Source organism: Strongylocentrotus purpuratus, unplaced genomic scaffold (genome assembly GCF_000002235.5).
Source record: "Strongylocentrotus purpuratus isolate Spur 01 unplaced genomic scaffold, Spur_5.0 spur5_scaffold_7, whole genome shotgun sequence".
NCBI lineage: Eukaryota > Metazoa > Echinodermata > Echinoidea > Camarodonta > Strongylocentrotidae > Strongylocentrotus > Strongylocentrotus purpuratus.
Window position 1 is genome coordinate 3,132,147 of NW_022145613.1, and position 21,832 is coordinate 3,153,978.

General features: G+C 37.5%; 1 protein-coding gene across 3 annotated transcripts in view; it reads right to left on the reverse strand.

Annotated features, from left to right (window-relative positions):
- Positions 1-683: 683 nt before the first annotated feature.
- Positions 684-21,832, reverse strand: part of LOC100893905 (dnaJ homolog subfamily C member 22) — a 30,694-nt gene continuing 9,545 nt past the window's right edge. The window contains exons 1-3 of one of the 3 annotated variants that reach the window (XM_030974661.1): positions 4,171-4,896; positions 2,775-3,016; positions 684-1,546 (exon numbers count right to left, since the gene is read on the reverse strand). In XM_030974661.1, the coding sequence (XP_030830521.1) occupies positions 1,322-1,546; positions 2,775-3,016; positions 4,171-4,780 (1,077 nt within the window). In that variant the 5' untranslated portion in view covers positions 4,781-4,896 and the 3' untranslated portion in view covers positions 684-1,321. Of the gene's footprint in view, positions 1,547-2,774; positions 3,017-4,170; positions 4,903-11,321; positions 11,423-12,382; positions 14,337-21,832 lie in introns of those variants that run through there. The other 2 variants (XM_030974660.1, XM_030974659.1) reach the window with 2 other exon arrangements.

The window sequence follows — 21,832 nt, forward strand, 5'->3', positions numbered from 1 at the left end:
TTAAATATACATTGAAAGCAATGCAAAGTGCTAACATAGGTAGTCTACATGTCTCATTTCTTGCCAAACATACCATTTAAAAACACTTAAAACAATAAACCAAAGATGAGAGATAGAAACAAAAGAGGGTTAACAAATTAACCATAGCTTCAAGAGGTTCTTGATGTCTCCTCCTTAATTCTTTAAAAATTCATTATTGTAGCCTTAATTTTGGTTGCCAAACAATCATTTTCTTGATCTCACCTAGAAACCTAATACCCTGAACGTTACCTTATCATTTATATGAGTTTTAACAAAAAGATACACTATCATTGTATATAAGACAAGTTTGTATCAAACTGACCCTGTCACTGATTCCAATGGGAATGAATCATGTTAGTCCCACAAATGAAAGGTACTAAACTCGGCTCACAGTTCTGCGCTTGATGATAGCACAGACTTCATGAAATACCGGTACTCCAAAAATTCTTTTTCTTTAACACTCCTCCTTAAAAAAACAGTCCTAAAAGAGTACATACTTTCAGTGTATATACAGTGTATATGTATTTTTTTTAATTTATTATTTATTTTTTTTTTTTTTGGGGGGGGGCAGGCACACAACCCTCCCTGACATGAAGCTAAAAAATTGTGCCCTCCTTTACAAAATCCTTGATTCACCCCCCCCCCCCCCTATATCAATATTCTGAAGTAACAATACATAATTTTATACTCCTTGGAATGTTTCTGACAAAGATACATAGCAAAAATAAATGCAATCAATACACAAATATGATGTGATGAACTGTAAGCCTCACCTCAAAAATCATACAATAAATTATACAGATATTAACGATACAAATTAAATGTGCATGATTACAACTATAAACATTAGTACACACTATTATCAAGTAATTTCATAAAGGTGACATATTGCATACAAATATGATTAACAGTATAACAAACAAAAATCACTACATGTTAAAATGTAAGTAATCTATAAAATATAGCTCCACACATTTAAGTACTAGTTACAGACATAAATTATTTTCCTCCAATAAATCATATTGTCAGAATCTATGTGTGGATTGTGCCAAATATATCATTATCAATGCTAAATATGAAGCGAGTCATGAATTACCTATTAATTTTCATGGACGTGCATTATTTTCTTTATTGGGACAAGAAGACATTTTCCACCTTACAAATCATCAGATCATATTCATAAAACTTTTTACCAATTCTTCTAATGCACAGGTGGGATTTTTTTTTCATTGACAGGTAACATTCTTACAAACAGATTGAGTTATTGCATTTGTTTGTGCATTATTTTATTCACTTTAATCTAATACCTTCTTGGTTCATCTTCAAAACTATGTTCTTTCCTATGACTAGCCCTACGAGCATTGATGGTGGATAGTCTTTCATAGGCTTCCTGTATCTCCATGAAACGATGAGATGCTTCTTCCTTGCCTTGTCCTTTGTGTTTATCAGGATGCCACTTACGGACAAGCTTACGATACCGCTGGGTGATCTGTTCTTGGGTGGCTCCTTTCTTTAAATCTAAGGTCTAAAAACGAATAAAAATACAAATGAAGAGGCTCATGCTGTTAGTATATAAGAATCGTTGAGGTGAATCATTTACAGTTTACAAAACATTAAAACTAAAGATTGCATTCAAAAGTGCTTCTTAAGATAATGGCGATCAAAATCAAGAGCATTTTCTCCTACTTTAATTTTGTGACTCAATTTCTACTTGGAAAATCTACTGGCGACAAAAATGGCACTTCAGTACAGAAATGCAATATTTGACGGCCAAACAGAATTGGTTCAGAAGTGATACAAACTTGGTCGGCATTGTGCACACTTGTAAAATCGTGCCTGATTCTCCCCAAGGAGTGAAGAATGCCTACATGATTTGTGTGGGAGAGCCTTAATCCAACACTACCACCCTGTAGTATTTTCCACGATAACTGTGCTTTCATGACTTATAAGCCCAGAGTCTAGCACATAATTTTACAACAAATTAATAAAATTTGAACAATAATTTGGCATACAGCAGCATCCAAAACCTTTGTGCTGCACTAAAAAATTGCAATCTCCCTATACCAATTCACACAAAGCTTGATCACATTTATGAATCACTAATTAGGTGGTTATTCAAACATATCAAATTATGAAAACAAAATTTTATATTTATATTCTCATTCTGTACGTTTAATACTCTATTTAAGTACCAAATTTCAACATTTTTGTTTGCTCCAATATCAGAGGGGTGAAATCTGACCTGAACTCTCAGGTTGTTAGATGGTCTAAATTAACCCTCTCTTTTGGGGGTTTCACGCTTAGAGACAAAGTGCAAGCATTAAAGGTATAGAACAGTTTTGGAAACGCCCCCCTCTCAAAAAATGTAATGGAAGCTCTTTATTACCAATCATGTGAAAGAATATTTTGAATAATACGTGATGATACGAATTTTGCCCGGAAACCGCCTTCTAATTTATATATTTGGTAAATTATTATATCTATCTGGACCGAATAGACATCGCGCACATGTCGCGTAGTCCCATATACATCTTTCTATGTACAGTGCTTGTAACTTTACCAAGACTGGGCAAAATTTGTTATCATTTTGATGATTCCAGAACCTTGCAGTACACACCTATGCTAGATGATCAACCTTTTCTGATCGATTCCACAACGTTTCTTTCACAATGCAATTGCATGACCAGAATTGGTCTTTACCTTACTTGATTATAATTTTGATCTGGGGTAAGAAGAGGGTGATGGTGTCTCACCTTATGAGCAGAGGCTTCTCCTTCCGGATCTAAGGCTTCGACAAACTCATTATAAGCCTCCTTCCAACCCCGCTCTCGAATCAAGGTCCAGACGTGGCCCAAGACCTCCTTGAAGTCCTTCCAGGCTGGTGACTCAAAGAAATGGGCGAGAGCGTCCTTCACATAGATGGTCTCTCCTTCAGCAGTAGTCACGGATACGTTGTAGTATATGGCACAGCCCCAAGCAGTACAAACTAAAGCTCCTGCAAATGAGATGAAGGTTATCCAATTACGGTCTATGACAGGGGTTCACAAACTTTTTCCTTAACGGTCCAGATGGGTATTAAATGAAAGTGAAAAGCCCCGCAAAACAATGGGCAAATCTAGTTTATCTAATCAATTATTATTGTTACAAAAATTTCTCAAACTTAACATTTTAATAGAGTATCTCATGAAGAATAACTTCATGAATTTTCATATCTATGTCTCAAATGGTTTTTGAATAATCACTAATTAACTAGTCACATGGGTCGCGAAGTGACAATATTGCATTGTGAACAGTACATACAGGTAATGCATGGGGAAATGTTCATTTTGGCCATGCACAGCGCAGGGATTTTTGACACTGTGCATTAACAATGGTACCCTTTGGTAACAATTATATAAATTTGGTATCAAAAGATAGGGAGCCGGGTGGATTCTGCCTTTGAGAAGCCCTGGGGGGTGTTTCACAAAGATCCTAAGTTGAACTTATCTCTAAGTTGGACTTAACAATTACGGAAAGCCGTTAGTATCCTTGAAAATATTTGTAAAAAAATTATTTAAAAAGGCATAAAATGATGATTCAAATCATTCATATTTTCTATTATCAAGGTGATTTCATGTTCTTGATGTGCAATTTATGAAAAGTCTAAAAATCCTTGAATTTCTGCTTTTGAATGTATTTTATTTTAAGGCTACAAGTGGCTCTCCACAATTGTTAAGTCTAACTTAGGGATAAGTTCTACTTAGAATCTTTGTGAAACACCCTCCTGGTCTATGACAAGACCAACGGCTTATTTCACCACACTCTATTTCTAATGTAATGTTGTTTAATGCATTCTTATTTTATTGTTTTTTTAAGAAGTTGATTGAATTAAATTGAATTAATATCTTTATTTATACACCGTTAAAAAGCCCTAAATATAACGTTTTTCAATTCTACATTGCTTATAAATTGCTTTCAATGGCAATACTATAAAACCGATAACTTTACAAACTGATAATGACAGCTATTTTGGTAGCACAAAACTTTTGAAAATAGCAAGTTTATACTTAGAATCAAATATTTCAATCTGATTTGAACAATTCATGGCATCAAAATTCTGTGAATCATCTTCTAATGAATTTATGTCACCAACCTACGACCTACATGTACCTGCTAATCCTAAGATGACTATTCTTTTACAGACACCATCTGTTTTCCATCTTTCTGGCGTCTGTCTGTAGGCAACACCCCTCCTGAAGACAATGGCACTGAATATCGACAGATAAACTATATTACTTGGGTCGGCATACAGAAGAATACCTGGAATGTATGCTCCAAGGAGAGCATATTTCAAAGGACCTTCCTCTCTGCCAATGTTCCCGACTAAATGTACTCCAAGCGCTACAGCGAATGGTGCAAGGAGAGGTCGCAAGATGGGGAGGGCGTCTGCAACATCGTTCGGTACTGCACACGTTGCAAGATACCCAAAGAAAGCGCTGACAAACAGTTGACCTGCGAATCTGGATATACTGAAGGATGGGTAGTTTCGAGTTCTTAAGAGCTCAGTGTAGTACTTGACATATGACGATTCATCATTAGCTGTATCGACGTAACGACCGATACAGAAGAGATCTCGGAGCCATCCAAGACCAAAGAATCCACCTAACGTACACCACCACACAAATGCATGTCTGTCTCTCCCGAGGTAGAAATGATGTAGGCCAAACCATCCTCCTGTCATCCATAAGAAATAGGCGATACTTCTCTTCTTCTCCATCATATGGCTTGTCTTCTGCAGGCAAACTCACAAAGTTATGATGATGGGTAGCTCATACTCACATGGAACGAACTGAGCTCTATGTGGCTGATCTAGGATGTCACCCAGATAGATTTGTACTTTATCTGTATGATATAGGGGAATTATAAGGGGAATTGTTGTTATGAATGCTTATGGCGGTATTCATTCGCTTACTGATTATCACTGTTATACATGTAGTCATGCACTTTAAAAAGTCTTAACAGTTGGAGTCTCTATTATTTCATCCTCTCATCCAATCAAATCAGACACAATCAATTCTGTCTCCTGTAATTGACAAATGGGGAGAAAAGAAAGCTCCTAACCTCATCTCATCATGGCTGGCAAAAAATGTAATAAAATTAATGCTGGTTTAATTTAAATCATCAAATGAAACCAAGGCACAGATTGAATTAAAACTTTATCTTCTTCTTCTTCTTCTTCCAGTTAAGTGCTGCTTCAAGGTGATGAAGATAATCGCACTGACCTCTAGATATAATTCACAATGCCAATTTATATTTATGTGTCTATAGTTTATCATGAAAATTATTTTGTACAAGCTTGCAGTTTTTAAATTTTATGCACTTCATAATCTTGGTTCCAGAGTTTGATCAGTGGTGCATATCCAACATTGCAAAATTCATGGATAGTCAGTTTATATATATTTTTTATGAATAAAATGTCAGAAATCCTGCACCACTGATCAAACTCTGGAACCAAGATTACGAAGTGCATAAAATTAAAAAACTGCAAGCTTGTTCAAAATAATTTTCATGATAAACTAGAGTAGAGTCTAGACACATAAATATAAATTGGCATTGTGAATTATATCTAGAGGTCTACCCCATTTCATTTGTCTTTCTTTGTTCTTTGTTCTTTTCTTTTTGTCAACTTACTTTCACAAATATACAGAGCATTGTACTGGCATTCAATGCATTGTATTGCAAAAATTTCACAGCATTTTAATTTCACGAATCCTCTAGAAATTCAGTGTCATGTACACATATACATGTATTTCTGGATTTACAGTATTGCATTTCCTCATACATGTTTATCCTGTCTTTCATGTCAGTTTTCCCACTAATCAAAACGAATGAGAAAAAAATCTGAACATTCTCAGGAAAAGTGCCTCATAAGAACAAAGCGGAAATCCCCACTTGAGAAAATGATGATCACTAACACAGAGTTAACACTGTTAACTCTGTGTTAGTGATTATCTGTTGCTGGTCACAAGCAGTTAGTGTTTATTTTAGTTTTTCTTGAAAAAAGGTGATATTTTCGTTCAGATATTTTAGTTCTGAAGCTCTTTTAGCACTTTCCAGCCGAACCATAGACTTACAATACAGGTTACAATGACAACTGCACTGTGGTGAATTCCTCTGCAAACTTCAACCATGAACTAAAAATTATGGTCAACCCTAACCCAACCTTAAAACTAACTCCAACTATAACCCTGACCGGCTGACCCCCCATAGGAAAGTGAAAAGTATGCCGCAGACCTGCCGCAGACCTGCCGCAGATCTGCAGCAGACCTGCCGCAGACTTTTAGTCTGCGGCAAAGAGTATGCCGAAGTATGCGGCAGAACGAAATTTTGCTGCAGACTTGCCGCATACCAGTATGCCACAGGAACAGTCTGCGGCAGATCTGCGGCAGGATGAAATTTTGCTGCAGACTTGCCGCATACTAGTATGCCACAGGAACAGTCTGCGGCAGATCTGCGGCAGGATGAAATTTTGCTGCAGACTTGCCGCATTCTAGTATGCCACAGGAACAGTCTGCGGCAGATCTGCGGCAGGATGAAACTTTGCTCCAGACTTGCCGCATACTAGTATGCCACAGGAACAGTCTGCGGCAGATCTGCGGCAGGATGAAATTTTGCTGCAGACTTGCCGCATACTAGTATGCCACAGGAACAGTCTGCGGCAGGATGAAACTTTGCCGCATACTAGTATGCCACAGGAACAGTCTGCGGCAGATCTGCGGCAGGGCGAAACTTTGCTCCAGACTTGCCACATACCAGTACGCCACAGGAACAGTCTGCGGCAGGTCTGCCACAGGAAATCCCATTAAAGTCTAATAGGGCCAATTGAAACCAATCATCTCATGCATATTCATTATTACTTTACACGTGTGACAGAAAAATACATTTATCATGATTTGTTAAGCAAATTAAGACAATGCACATCATTTTTGTGATTTCTATTTTCCTTTTGCCATTATTAACCAATAGATTATTTTGTCTGATCATGTTACAATTACATTCACGTTTAAGCAATAGATATATTGATTGCTAACCAAGAAACTATGATTACTAACCAAGAAACAATATACATATTTAGTATATATATGTGTACGAGCCTGTGTCACTTTAAATGTTACTCTTGAATACACTTCAAATGATCAATGTGATGAAGTTAATACAATTGAGAATAGAATATACCTAATTGGTAATATATATATATATATATTGGTATTACCTAATTGGTAATATTGATATTGCCAATATCGATTATGAAGTATCAATCAGTTTATCACTGGTTCTTCTACATGCATACTTTATTGCCATGTACTGGATATGAAAGAGTATGCGGCAGGTCTGCAGCAGGTCTATATGAGATATGAATATTCATGACGAAGAGTCTGCGGCAGGTCTGCAGCAAGTCTGCGGCAGACCTGCCGCAGACTCTTCATCATACTGAAAGATTATGCGGCAAGTCTGCAGCAAGTCTGCGGCAGACCTGCCGCAGACTCTTCATCATACTGAAAGAGTATGCGGCAAGTCTGCGGCAGACCTGCCGCAGACTCTTCATCATACTGAAAGAGTATGCGGCAGGTCTGCAGCAAGTCTGTGGCAGACCTGCCGCAGACTCTTCATCATACTAAAAGAGTATGCGGCAAGTCTGCAGCAAGTCTGCGGCAGACCTGCCGCAGACTCTTCATCATACTGAAAGAGTATGCAGCAAGTCTGCGGCAAGTCTGCGGCAAAACTAATTTGCATGTGAAAAAGATGACTGTCTGCGGCAGGTCTGCTGCAGATCTGCGGCAAGTCTGCCGCAGGAGTATGCGGCAGGCTCATTTCTTTCCTGTACCTTACACAAAACAAAGCCCAGAGCAAATGTCACCCAGACAAGTGTTGGCCCATGCATCCTAATCACCCTCCACTCGACCGGTCCTCCTCTATTTACAAGACGACAACAAATGCTTACATGTATCTAGAGTGTGTAGAGACCTGTGTGAATATATCAAGCCAATTAGCATAATTTGCTGAGATGTAGGTAAACACAGTCAGAGTGAAGTATACCCAAACAACATCTTCAACCACTCACTGTTTGAGTAGCTCTTCATCTCTACATACAGGTCCTTCCCCAAACCATCTCAACCAAGTTCTTTCATCACTTAGCTGCGATGGGTGAACTCAAGGACAACTTCAGGCCATTCGTTAGTAGTGAACTATATCATCAGCTGAGTACCAGAAAGGCACTTACTCTTAGGATTTACATAACGTTAATGCCCTTCTGGCTCTCAAAAAAGACAATGTGCAAGCCACACATGGGACACACATTCTCTGACAAAAATAAGGGTGCATGTTGCACAAGTGGTTGGTTACAATTGTATTTTAAGTATTTTCGATTTAGCAGTTCACCACTTGGATGATACGCTAGTAATGTACATGTACAAGAAAAACTTAATGTGCTTCTTTGGTCTTGGATGATATCTGAACTTAACAAGGGATATGAAATCTAAGATGGGAGTTGCTGCTACCTCGTTTGGTGCTCAACAATAAGGGATAGAGCAACGTCGATCTGGCGCTGCTCAGTGGCTGCCGGGCTCACGATCAATTGGGCAAAAAGAATTTCCATTTTCGGTTTTACTTAATAAAATTTGGAGTGGACTTTAAAATTATTTATTATTATTAAAAACATCTATGGGCCAGTAGGCAAAAGTAGTACAAGTTGCCAGTTGTACAATAGCATTTTGAGTATTTTTATGATTTGGCACACAGTTTAGTCCCTTACTTACTGTACACCTAGACAAACAAGTTAATCTGTGAAGGGCTACACACCTAGATTATAAATGCACGTGCAAGTACTATACAGAACTATCACTTAACCTCAGAATCACATTTTTTGTTTACAATGTGGAAGTAATTTAGATAAGAATTTAGACTTTTCTCCGATCAAAAATTAAAAACACAATTTTGTCGGGATAGAAATTCAGTGTACGGGTGTATGCATATCATTCCAAATAATATGATAAGTACATTTTCTGGTCACAAGCCAATATGGACTTTGAACAATTATAACATCATAAAGAGATATCTCCAGATAGATTTTTTTATTCTTGTCAACAAAATCAAAAGAAGCTTGTTGGTACACGCATGTCGGCTGCAACTACAATGTATACAAAATATGATACACTATAAACACATATTACTTCCTTTCATCACTTCGTATGATACAAATATTAGCATTAGCTAAACTGCTACTTCTCAATGTATTTTTTTCTTCACTTATCATTAGTCTCATTTATTACATATATATATATATTTAAAAAAATCATAACAATTAAAACATAGTTAGGAAGAATTCTGATGGTGTGTCAAGAGCTGATAAAAATGCAGGATAAATTAAAGAAATGGATGTAGTCACAAGCAAACACAGAGGATGAAAGATGTGGGGGAGGCAAGAAAATGTTGCCAATCAATAATGACAGGATACTATTAAAATTTGATAAGCTCATGTAATACAATGCCAGTATCCGCCACTCGGTCCCTCAAGGAACTTTGTAGTGAAATTACATGTATCTTTAAATTCTGAAGGAAAACATTAGAATGGAAGACAAAACCACTGGAAAAGGTTTTATGAAGATTAGAAAGCTTAAATGTCTAAAGAAAAGGGAAAAATCAAAGTCATTTCTGGACAGCCAAATCCCTCCCTTAGGCAAGTTGAGGGAAATTTGAAAGAGAAAATCCACTCTGTATTAGTAAAAGAGCTAATAATAACAAAGAACTGTAGTGCATGAATCGACTGCTAGTACCCACCCCAACCCCAACCCCACCCGACTTTAAATAATGAATGTGCCCAAACTACTTAACAATGTATGGTAATGAATAAGATGAAACAAGATGAGAGCTTGTGAAAGGGGGAGAAATATTACAAAAATGAAAGGAAAAAGCCTCAAGTTGTCATGTCAGTCGATAGTGTGTATGACAACCAGACTAGTACCATGTTTGCATAATTTTGATGGGTGCAGTATTTCCTTTCATCAAGTTCACGAATAAATGCATTAGGTACAGAGTGAACAATAGTGTCTGAAGCATCCTGGGAGAGTACATGTAGTTTATGCTTTCATGTAGTAATACAGGACATACCGTACACTTTTACAACAGGGGTACAAAGTGCACAGGAAAAGTAACAATATAGTTGAGAGCCGCCCAAAGAGCAGGCATAGGGCATGGATACTTTGAAATTACTATAATCACTGTACATCTCTGTACATTGTAGGTTCGGTATAAAAAGCAATGAAAATGCCTGGCTAAGGTCTACCAGTATGTAAACAAAATACCACATTGCATGTAGTGTACATTGTAGGAGCCGCTAGATGAAATGAACTAATGAACAAATTTAGAATACTTGGAACATACATGTGTATGCAGTTAAACCCAAAGCTGTCATAGGCAGCTAATCATGGGGAAATAAGCAAAAAAATGCGCAGATTATAGAAAAGTACAGTAACTGGAATGTGAAGTTTCCTCAAAACAAACACATTTCATGTTTTCATATTAGACAGTGGTATAATTTATATACTGTAATGACACGTTCTTCCTTTTTGTAGATGTTTTCCCACATCTATGTTATTGTTGTTGTTGTTGTAGATACATTTAGTCTATTTTCATATTGTGTAAATTATATTTTGTGTGTGTTCATTGCCTATTATTATGAGTACATTGATTATTCTGATTGTATGTTTTATCTTGGCTTGGATCCCTTTGAAAAAGAGCAATACATCCCATAGGTTGATAAATAAATAAATAAAAAAATAGCCATAGCCTAATAAAAGAGGCAGAATAAATCAATTTTGGGGATATACAGTTATACATGTTACCCAGTAGGCCATTGATCTATTTTATCTAGTTGAAAGCTACTGCAATCATGAGTGAAGGAAGAAAAACAAGGCAGAAACCCATATTAATTCATGAAAATTGCAAACAAGCAGGGTAGGCAGTTCCCTGTAATACCTCAGTCACACATACCGCCAAACCGACCGATTCTCAGCCAGTCTAGGTATTAAACTATTTCATTCGGTCTGATGTTGGTCTGGTTTCGGTCTCCTTGGTGTGAATAGGGTCTAACTAGTGATATCTCAACAGGTTTATTCATTCAAATGGAGCCCAAATTAGCAGTGTAAAAGCATAGCAAATATAGTCTTTGATTAAAGGAAGCAATATCATTTGCTGATGGCAAAACCAGTACACATCACATTAGTGCACAAATGAAATAACAATTAAAATAAGACAAGACTTACCTCACTGATCCTTCGTAAACTTGATGCAAACATTCCCTGGCATTTAGCAACTTCATCTTTGGTTGGGATCCCCTCTCTTCTCTCAATCACCACCATGTTCTCTGTAACGTAGCAAACAAAGCAAACAAAAATGCTACAACGTCTTGTGCTCGATCCTTAGGATTCCAAAGAGGAAACCCAAAAGTCTGGAGTAAGTTTTGTTTGTAAACTGTGGAACAAGAGTTAATGATGAACTTTTCTAAACAGAACGAGGAACTAATCTCAAATGAAGTAAAGGCCTTAACCAAAACCTTGGGCATTCTACGAGAGAAAATTCTATTTTCGACAGGATGCATCAAGTTATAGACATTACACTGCAACATTCCGTTACATCAACATGACTGAGGAAAGGTTACTGGCTCAAGTTTTTTTTGTTCCAAGAATAATTGGGTATTTTGCTTTCTATGATTCATGTTGATGACTCCATGTAAAACCATATTTCCAGGCAATGGGAGAGGAACAAACGTGTTGTTGGTTGAAAGCCAAGCAAGTTTTCAAGACTCGTACATGTACATGTACATATCCAGGAGAATCATCCATTTGAGTGAAAACAATATATTGTTTACCTCAAAACTCTAGCAAATATTTGAATGGTTAACCAATGGCCTTCATGTACGGATCAATTGTAAGTTTTCATCTGGGCCACTTCAGCGATGTTTAAAAAATTAACAAAATACAATTGTTTACTTCTCATTAATGATTTTAAAAAATTGTGCTAACGTGCTGCATTCTTTTCCACTTCTTGCTATTACACATAACATTAAAACAGGATCATGTATTGCAGTCTTTAACCTACTAATAAAAGAAAACCTACAACTGGAGTAACAGTTAGTTGCAACTCATTATATTTTATTATTAACATGTCTTCAATGAGCCAATTGTTTGTTGTACTTTCACAGGTCTATGATGTACAGTACAGGGATAAATAGCTAACTGTTGTACTATGTAGCACAGAAGTGATTGAATCGAATGCAAGTGTTCAAACATGAACTATCTTGTCTTATCATTTATCAAATACTTACCCTGACCCCGTCTTGGCGGTCTTGGACCAGCAGATGGTCTTTGGGGACTAGGTCTAGCAGGCGGTGGAGGTACTATTTGGTTCCTGCCATCTGTAGGGCAATAGAGTGACTGAGGTCTTTGGACTTGACTCCTTCGATTCTCCCGTGACTGGACTCCCGATTTGCTGCCAGGGACATCTGGCAAGGGTCTGTCTGGGAATGCGCAGGACTTGCGGCGTGGAGTCTTAAAGAGCTGGGACACTCTGTTCTTAAGGTGGGCCGTCTTTGAACGGCGTGGGATGCTTGGGTCAATGGAGACGTCATTGAGGGAGGAGTGGCGCGGAAGCGACTTGCTCCGCATTGAGGCACTGGTTCCTGTGTTGTCGCTGTACAGACCGTTCATGAGTGCAGGTAAACACATGTGAGTTGGTTCGGTCTCCCACTCTGCCTTCTTAGCATCCTGGTCTAACACCATGGACATACGAGGTGGGATAGGTGGAGGTGATTCATCATCATCACCTGGACTTCCTTCGGGCTGAGCATAGTCTCCAAAACCAGATTTGGGTTTTGTTCTTCGATCTATTGCTGGTCCATACATACTATTTTCTTTGAAGGACTCATCGTTTCTGTAGCTGGCTAATATAGCTGCTCCTTCGGACACTGATCTTGGAAGGTTATACTGAAACCTTATATCGCTCTCATCACATGCTGAACCTTTCTGGGTTGTAAATACATCTACTATTTGACTATCCTTTGGCAAGGGTACAACATGCTCAAATTTTTCCTTTTTCAACTTCTCTTTCACAACTCTGTCTGTGTCCCCATTTCCATTCTGTTCTGAGTTGCCTTTACGTTGTGTCTTTGATTCCCTATGTAGCGAATCTGATGAACTTCTGTGATGTCGATCAGAAGATTCACTATCTAAACTTGCCAGGCTATCTTTCATCATGACCTCAGCTATGTGAGGTGTACGAGGGTTGTTCAGAGGCTCCATGTCAGGCTGGTGTCCCATCTGGATCACCAGAGGTTCTAACTCAGCACTTGACAGGATTTTATTCTGCTGCTTTGTCCTTGAGTCAGCGTCACTTTCTCCTTCATTTTGCTCCACTTCCTCACAGTCTTCCTCCATCTCTGTAAAATGACAATGTACATTCACGGAGCAGTTGACCGTCACATCCGAGTTGGACTGCAGTCCTCCACTCGGGACAATGTTTACTGAGATGTCATTAAGATGACAGATGCCTTCCGTTGTAAAGGCACAGTGGATTCTGACTCGCTTTCATCTCCCATCAGACCTCCAACACTAAGCTTGACATCTACATTGTTCCCTTTCCCTTCCTCTCCACAGCGATTAGCCTGAACATTCAACACGACACTTCCCAGCTCAAAGTTTTTGCCAACCGCACTGCTCTTCTTGCGGTACAGTCCTGTCTTCGGACGCGCCCCTTGCTTGTCAAAGACAGAAACACCATTGTAAGAACTCTGGTTGATGGTAGAATCCATGTTCTGCATTGGACTACTGCCGCCATTTTGCGAAACCCTTCCATTCAAATGTTCGTTTCCCCTTCCATGTTTAACAACGCAGTGATCCATATCAGCATCGCGTCTCTCCAGGCCATTCCCGTTTCTAATATCACATCCATTGTGATAAATGCAATGGCTTGTTCTTCCATTGAGTGAGGTCCTTTCTGGATCATTATCCAGTCTTGATGGCTGTAGGTCTCCATTGAAACCCTGCCCAACAGATGGGTTCACCACAACACCATTCACCAGGTTCTTCTGATATCCTCCTGGCAACCCCTGTCCTACCGGATCTTCTTTCGGGGACTTGCTGCCCCCTCGTTTCAATGTCCGCCTCATCCTTCCCATCAACCCTGTGGCTTCCTTTCTCCCTGATATTTCTCGAACATCACGACTGTTGGAAGCTGGAAGCTTAGCTGAGGGCATTCTCATCTGAACATCAGCCCCAGAGTTCCTGCAGATGACAAGAAAAGAAGAAAAACTTGATAATATATTGCTTGATTGAAAGTGCATTATAAAATCGGTAGCTGGACAGATCTTGAGATAAACTGAAATAAAAACAATATCTTACAACACTTTTTTCAAAACATGTCATGTGAAGTGATAACTTGAAATAACTAAATGTCATACAGATAGTGCAGTTATATATTTTTTTTAATAAATTTTTAAAAACTGTCATTATTTGTCAACAAATGATAATGTCAGAGTAGTGTCTATCATGTTCATACCCACTGCAGACTGTAATACAGATTTTAATTTCAAAGAAAAAATATGTGCAAAAGCAATGCCTCCCGAAAGCAAATCAGTTCACAGCAAATTTTTCAACAGCCTAATGTCATTGCTTTCACTTGTTCTACCTTTTTTCTCGATGGCTACCAGATTTCATCCTAGCTGCGTCTACAAAGATATCTGAATACAATAACAACTTTCACTGAATTTCGCACAAATCACAGATCCTTTCAAGCCATGACACTGGGCTCCTGTCAGATTATTCCGTCGCAATGGACAAGATTTCATGCAGGTAGTGCAAAATTTACAGCTGCTCTTTAGTTTATACCAAAAACAATGCTCATGGAATCCTAGGAGACTACCAAACAACAAACAGCAAACAACGACAGTGTTTAGGGTACTGATATAAAGTTGCTTGGGCTGACGGAAACCTACAACATTGACTAATGTGACTGTGTCATCACTGGAATAATCTTAGCTCATTGGTTATTATAAATTAGAATGAAAAGGAAAGCGAAACCATCACAAGAAGCGACCACATCATCAATGGTCTAGTCTTGAGTTAAAGATTCATTGTTATACATTTTTGATAGAAGATAGAAATCTCACAAGCCTGCTTTTCTTTGCAATTGGAGTAGTATCATTTACGAAGGAGCTTTAAACTCCTTGTATTTATTTGGTATTTGTTTAAAATAAATACCCAAACTGTCCAATTCTTTTTGAACATACCATGTGGAGTATGTACAGCTTGAGAAGAAAAAGGTCTGACTTCACAGATCAAGCGTAACTGGCGCTGTCCTACAATTATTGTCATACATTGCGGTCTGATGTGTACAGTGTACAAAACCTCTATAGATATTATTTTCCTCATCAATAAACCTCCAGAATTAAATCTGCCAAATATCTTTCAACCCGACTGGAGTTTTGAAAGAATTTGCGCGACAGGAAAAGGGAAATAATTCAAGAATTAAAACTTCATGACTGAGGGCACACATGGTATGTTTAATGAATAGTATGAATTGTGCGGTCAAAAGTATTGCCAGATCAGCTGCAAGTCATAATGACATCAAACCAGCTGCAAGATTCCCCCCCCCCCCCCCCCCCCCCCCCCCAACTGGGCCAACTAAGATTGGACTTTCCCTTTAACATTAAGGCTGAAAATACCTTGCAATATCAATATTATGCCAACTATTCAAGTGACCATTTCATACTATATCATTAACATTTCTTCAGTCAATCTTGTACATACAGTACTTCCATGTTCTTTCAACAAAAAAATTGGGCTTCATTCATTTCTTGAGGCATGCTTTAGCCTTTCTGATAATACTAGATTTGTCTGGATTACACAGCCTCCAGCAATTTAAGGAGCAGTTTTAATACACTGATAATGTTTTTTAATAATATAAGACTTGGAGAACAGCTAATACTCAGCTCGAAAGACATAGCAGCAGTTTCTATTGCTCTACTTGCCTTGATAAATGGTCACTTCAATAGAATTTCTACTTGAATCAAAACTAAAAGGGAAAATTAATAGCAGACAAAAGGAAACAAGGAAGTGATGATGTCCATATGGCAATATTTAAAAATATGAGAATATATCTTAAATCAAAATTTAGTGGCTTGGAATTCCATTTCCTCGTTTTCTGAATAAGAAGAATCAGCCCAAAATAAAGTGTTTTCATATGTCAAAAATACTAATATTTGCCCTCAAAATCATCTGAATGTCATATGTTCATGGATATTGTCCAAATACATGTAAGTCCTATACAGCATGGTTTTGCCTACAGAATATGTTACTGAATTATCACAATGTAAAAGTCAATCTGACTGAAAATGAATTATTATTCCTCACATCTTTGATTCTGGTATGCTATCCCAAATTTAAGGTACATGTTTCTGCTGGTAGACTGTTTATTCTAATTCAAGAAAATTATCATTAAAGATTCAAAAAGTTTTACTTTTACGAGTCTTTGAAAATAAAGATGAAAAAATAGACACTTTAAAAAACGAAGGAGAACCAAACCTATACTGTAGAAATGGTCTTGAGTTAAAATGGTGGTGATGATGGTGGTTGTTGTTGTTGGGGGGGGGGGGGGGGTGAGTGGTGGCTGTGACGTAAGCATTAAAGTGCTTTGGCTTGTACACCCTGAACTTGTAGATGGAGCAAACCCCCCAGTCTAAAATCAAATTACAAGCGCATGGGGCGAATCAATAGCTCCGCCATTCAGGGTTGTATACAGGTGTGTGTGGGTGGGCAAACGTGATCTTAGCGATGTTTGGGAGCTGTCGATGGCGTGAAATGAGCCACGGTGAGGTGCGGGCCAATTTATAAAGCCTGAAAGGACCATGTCTCTTGCTCAGCTTCTTAGAACGAAGGAAGGAAGGATGCTCTAGCTGCTGCAAGCAGGCTCCAGGGCAAACAACATAATCAACACAGCTCTACAATCACTTCAAGATCTATGGCACCTCAGATAAAAAAAGGGGACACCACATCATTTTGTAGTTTTTTTTATTTCAAATTTCCTAAACTGAGATTGCTTCACTGAATGGTCTTTTGCAAATTTGAACCACTACTTGAGAAAAAAAAAAAGATACTATGTCCCATTTGCAGGCCCAAAAAATGAAAAGGTTAAATTCCACCGGCATTTGAAAGGTAATACTAATTTAGAACTTCCCTAAAAATGGTGGGGCTTGAAAATGTCTGCAAGTGGGAAAATAACGACTGTTAGTTGTCAAATCGACTTAGGAGCTATAGAGCCAATAAGTAATAGTCTTGATTTTCGGACCTGTACCGAATGGTCATACGTTTTATGCTGCGCAAGGATTCAATCAGTTTAATTTTGGCCATCACAAGAAGTGGGTTATTGATGTAGACAAATGCTCATGTACCCTTTACAGCTCATGTTATGTATGTTATTACCAAAGAAGAAAAAAGCCAGTCACTCACTCAATAGTGTCTGACAGTGAAGTCTAGCAAGTATAATAAACGGGTTTCCGTGCATAATTTGAATATTAGGACACTGCTAATGTTTTAATTTCACAGATAGGACATACATGACAAATTCATAATTCCTGCAAAGTTCTACAGAATTTGAGGTAGGCTGCAAAAGGGATATAGTACCTTTAAAGGTAATTGCAAAGTTTTGGGAAATATTGAAAATTGGAAGGAGAGTAATTCTTTACAATTTTGATATACTTGGATGACCCTGTGGATGTATTATAAGCACTAGAAAATTAGGCCCGTAAAACACTTCTGCTTTCGAGTAATTGGATAATCACCAATTTACTGGTGCTCCTGGTAAGTTTCAAATGTTTCAAATAGCGCCCAAGGCCATCCCATGGTACAAATGTAGCTGCGACCATGAAAATCTCAGAATATATATATATATGCAGTTCTGATATAATTTCCAAACGGGAAAAGCAAATTGGTTTGATTGGTAGTCAAGAAACATTTTTTTAAAGCTAAAGTAATATCAGTTTTGAGAGTGCGCTTTACAACATAAAGAGTTATTTATTTACGATTTCATCACTTTAGACTTGATTTCAACCGCGACAACGATCATTGAATATTGTAAAATCACATACATGTACGCTTCCAATATGTTCATTTGAACCAAATTAATGACCCCTTACCAAAACTTTGTTTTACCTTTAACCGATATTCATAAAAAGGAACATATTTGGGGAGCAGATTCTGTATGATGTATCCCACATATCTCTATGGCATGTATTTCCCTACAGTATGCAATTAACAAGAGTGCACTCAACAAATTAATGATACATGTAGGCCTACATAGTGTGCATCATTAATTAAGTACTGCGCTTAAATGGTTATTTTGATTTGTGTCTCATTAGGATGAAATGGACATGAATGCCCATTAGAAATGGTTGGACAATTAACCCCAGAATCATAATGGCACCAGCACCATCAAGGATAAAGGCATTAAAATGACTTAATGACACAGCACATCTTCTCACTTTCAAGTGCAGCTCTCTCATATCCTCAACCGACTGAATATTTTGTGTTTGGCTAAGCCTACATACGAACTAAGGCTCGTTCTAGTTCCTGTAAAGCCTGCGTAATGCCTCAAGTCGCCTCACACCTACCAATTTGTACTAATGGGACAGGCAAAATAAGCATGGTCAGATTACACTTGACTCAGTCTCATGCCCGCACATGCTCCAACTACTACTGTGCAAAAAAAGTAGTCTTGATTTGAGGTCGATCTCTCTGTGTGTATTAAGTAATAGGACTCGAAGAGCATGCACTAGATATTATGCATCGTTTTTGTACGACCGATGGCGCTAATACGTAGATCAAAAAACTGTTTTACTGTTCTATACAGTACATATCATTTTGCATAGTCACCTTCCAAAGTTCATTTCAGATGCATAATGCATTACCTAATTATCTGCCCATACTCGATTTGATGTGCATGTACACAAGCAAATACATGTGGTTTGATCACAACTGTAACTGTTTAATATTGTCAGTTTGTCACTCATCTCTATACATGTGCAATAAATATATAACTTTCATAAAAGAAATATTTGTTGATAAAAAATTAAACAGAGGAAAGCTCATCCACAACAAAGATAAACTCTGTATTACTTTTTTTGTTGCAGAATGTTTTTTAGACAACGACTTCATGTTATAAAGCAGTTGAAAAATATTACACAAACACTTTCCATAAATAAAAACTGGAGGAAGAAAAGGGTCTTGATTCACAGCTAACAATAGTCCACTAGAGTAACAGAAGAAATGGAACAATCTATTCTACACAAACACTCTGGAATAATTGGCCTGGACTTGATGAAGATGTGCAGCACTTAGGAGACAGAGTAATCTCCCCTATCAGACCCCAATCCTGGGGGGTGTTTCACAAAGATTTGAAGTTAAACTTAACTCTAAGTTGGACTTAAATATTATGGAGAGCCATTTATAGCCTTATTTTGAAATATATTCAATATATTCAAAAGCAAAAATTCAAGTATTTTAGACTTTTCATAAATTCCACATCAAGAACATGAAATCTCTCATGATAATAGAAAATATGAATGATTTGAATCAACATTTTACGCCTTTTAAAATAACTTTTACAAAATATTTTCAAGGATGCTAATGGCTTTCCATAATTGTTAAGTCCAACTCGGAGATAAGTTCAACTTAGGATCTTTCTGAAACACCCCCAGGTCTAGAATGACAGATTTTGAATGATATTTGACTGATACACTCTACTGTAGATTTTCTACAATCAAGATTGGAAGAAATGAAAGAGGATGTCAAATGGTTGCCAGGCTACTGCAAACCCACTAGCCCATCTGCCTGGCAACCAATGATACAATATTGCAGAGATCAATTTATAATGTATAATACCATTTTAGAATTTTTCCCTACCAACTCATAAGAAGTACCTTTTCACGATGCAAAGAACAAGTGATATACATTTAAATGTGTTCCCTCACTTCCAAAGTGCCTTTTGGATGATTACTTCGGGTTTTGCCCTGGCAAAATTTACTTAGGTAATTAATTGTATCAGGCACCCAACGGCCACACCCGGGTGAAGAGTGGCAAATGTAACTTTATGTCTAGCCAAAGGAGTTTGGTGCTTTGCCAGGTTCAAATCCACCTCTGTTGCATATCCAGCGATGTGTTTAAACCACTAAAACTAAAAACACCTAAGACCACCAAAACTAAAACACCCAAAATGTGTACATGTGTATATTCTACACAACTACATGTACATGTATATTTCATTGTAATTATTGAAAGGCTTACATGTATATTCAAATTTCTCAGCATCTAAATTTACCTCACTTTGAATTTTGTTCCTCCAATTTAGTCAAAGCGTTTTTTTTTTACTTCTGAATTGCCTTTTGTTTAAATTGTTATTAATGGACTTGTTTCATTTTCCATTTACTGTACATGAGTTTTTGTGAAAATAAATTCTACTATTGGCATCCACTGTACCAATAATGCACCAGTAGACTTTTGCCATGTTCTGAAATGAATTGAAAATTGAATAGAACATTTCTGTCAATCAACGCTATCCCCATTTCAAACCAAAGTTTTTGTTAAAGTTAACCTCTGGGCAACCTCTGGAAGCTACCTTTGTCTACTGTCAATACAAATGGGAAGTTGAGAACTATACATTTTCCCTTGATCATACAAAAATATGACTTATCATCACCACATTTTTCTAACCATATCCTCTCTGCAACAACCACTTACATTTGTATTATCTGATAGTCAGACAACACACACTGTCAATAATGTACAATGTAAAAACCAAAATGGTTACTTAATCACACAGGTATAAGAGTGACCCCTAAAAACAGCCATTTCTCTTTCATTTTAGCCTACCCTCCTTTTCCTCACGCTCTTTTACTAATGAAGACATCTCAGCCTGGATCTTATTCAAGGTCCTATCTTAGTCATCATCATCATTATTATCACCTCTCTAATCAACCATGAGTCTTCTTCATATGTAGAAATGCCATTATAAACAGAAATAAATTGGGTTTTTTCACCAATTAAGTGTTAACGGCCCCTTCAAAAAGGTGAAGTGCCAAAGTGGGAACGTACCCATGGCAACCTTATCCCTGCGACGAAAATTGGAGGAGTAATGGGAGATGAGAAGGCTTTCCATAACGTTGATCATTGAGAATCGGTAAGTAGCTTACCGACCTCCTTTTGAATAAACCATCCCACATCTCCATGAATTTTAATAGACACCGATATTCTTGTTCAAACTTTGCTACCCTTCTACGCCACAGATCAATAAAACATTCAATCTCCTTCAAGTATTCCTGCTCTAAAAAGAAACAAATACTCACATTTATTTTCTTTTTAGGAGGAGGCGAAGAGGGGTAGGCTTACAAGTCACTCCACACAGATAATGAGGAGGCCCTTGAAGAACATGCAACACATCTCCTTTACTTTCCTTTACAAATATAATTCATAACACAAGAATTTCAATCTACCATATACTCTTGAGCTTCCCCCCCCAAAAAAACAAAACAAACACAACAACAAAGTAGGATTAACTGTAAATTACAATACTACATAATATGATTGCATCTGCTGCAGTAAATACATGTATATCTAAAGGAAAGTGCAAATTAACTCTTGTTCTCATGCCCAATGATACCCTAAATATCCTAGGGTTAACTTCTTTTCTTTAGAAAAGATGATTTCAAATGAGAAACTTGAGAACAGGG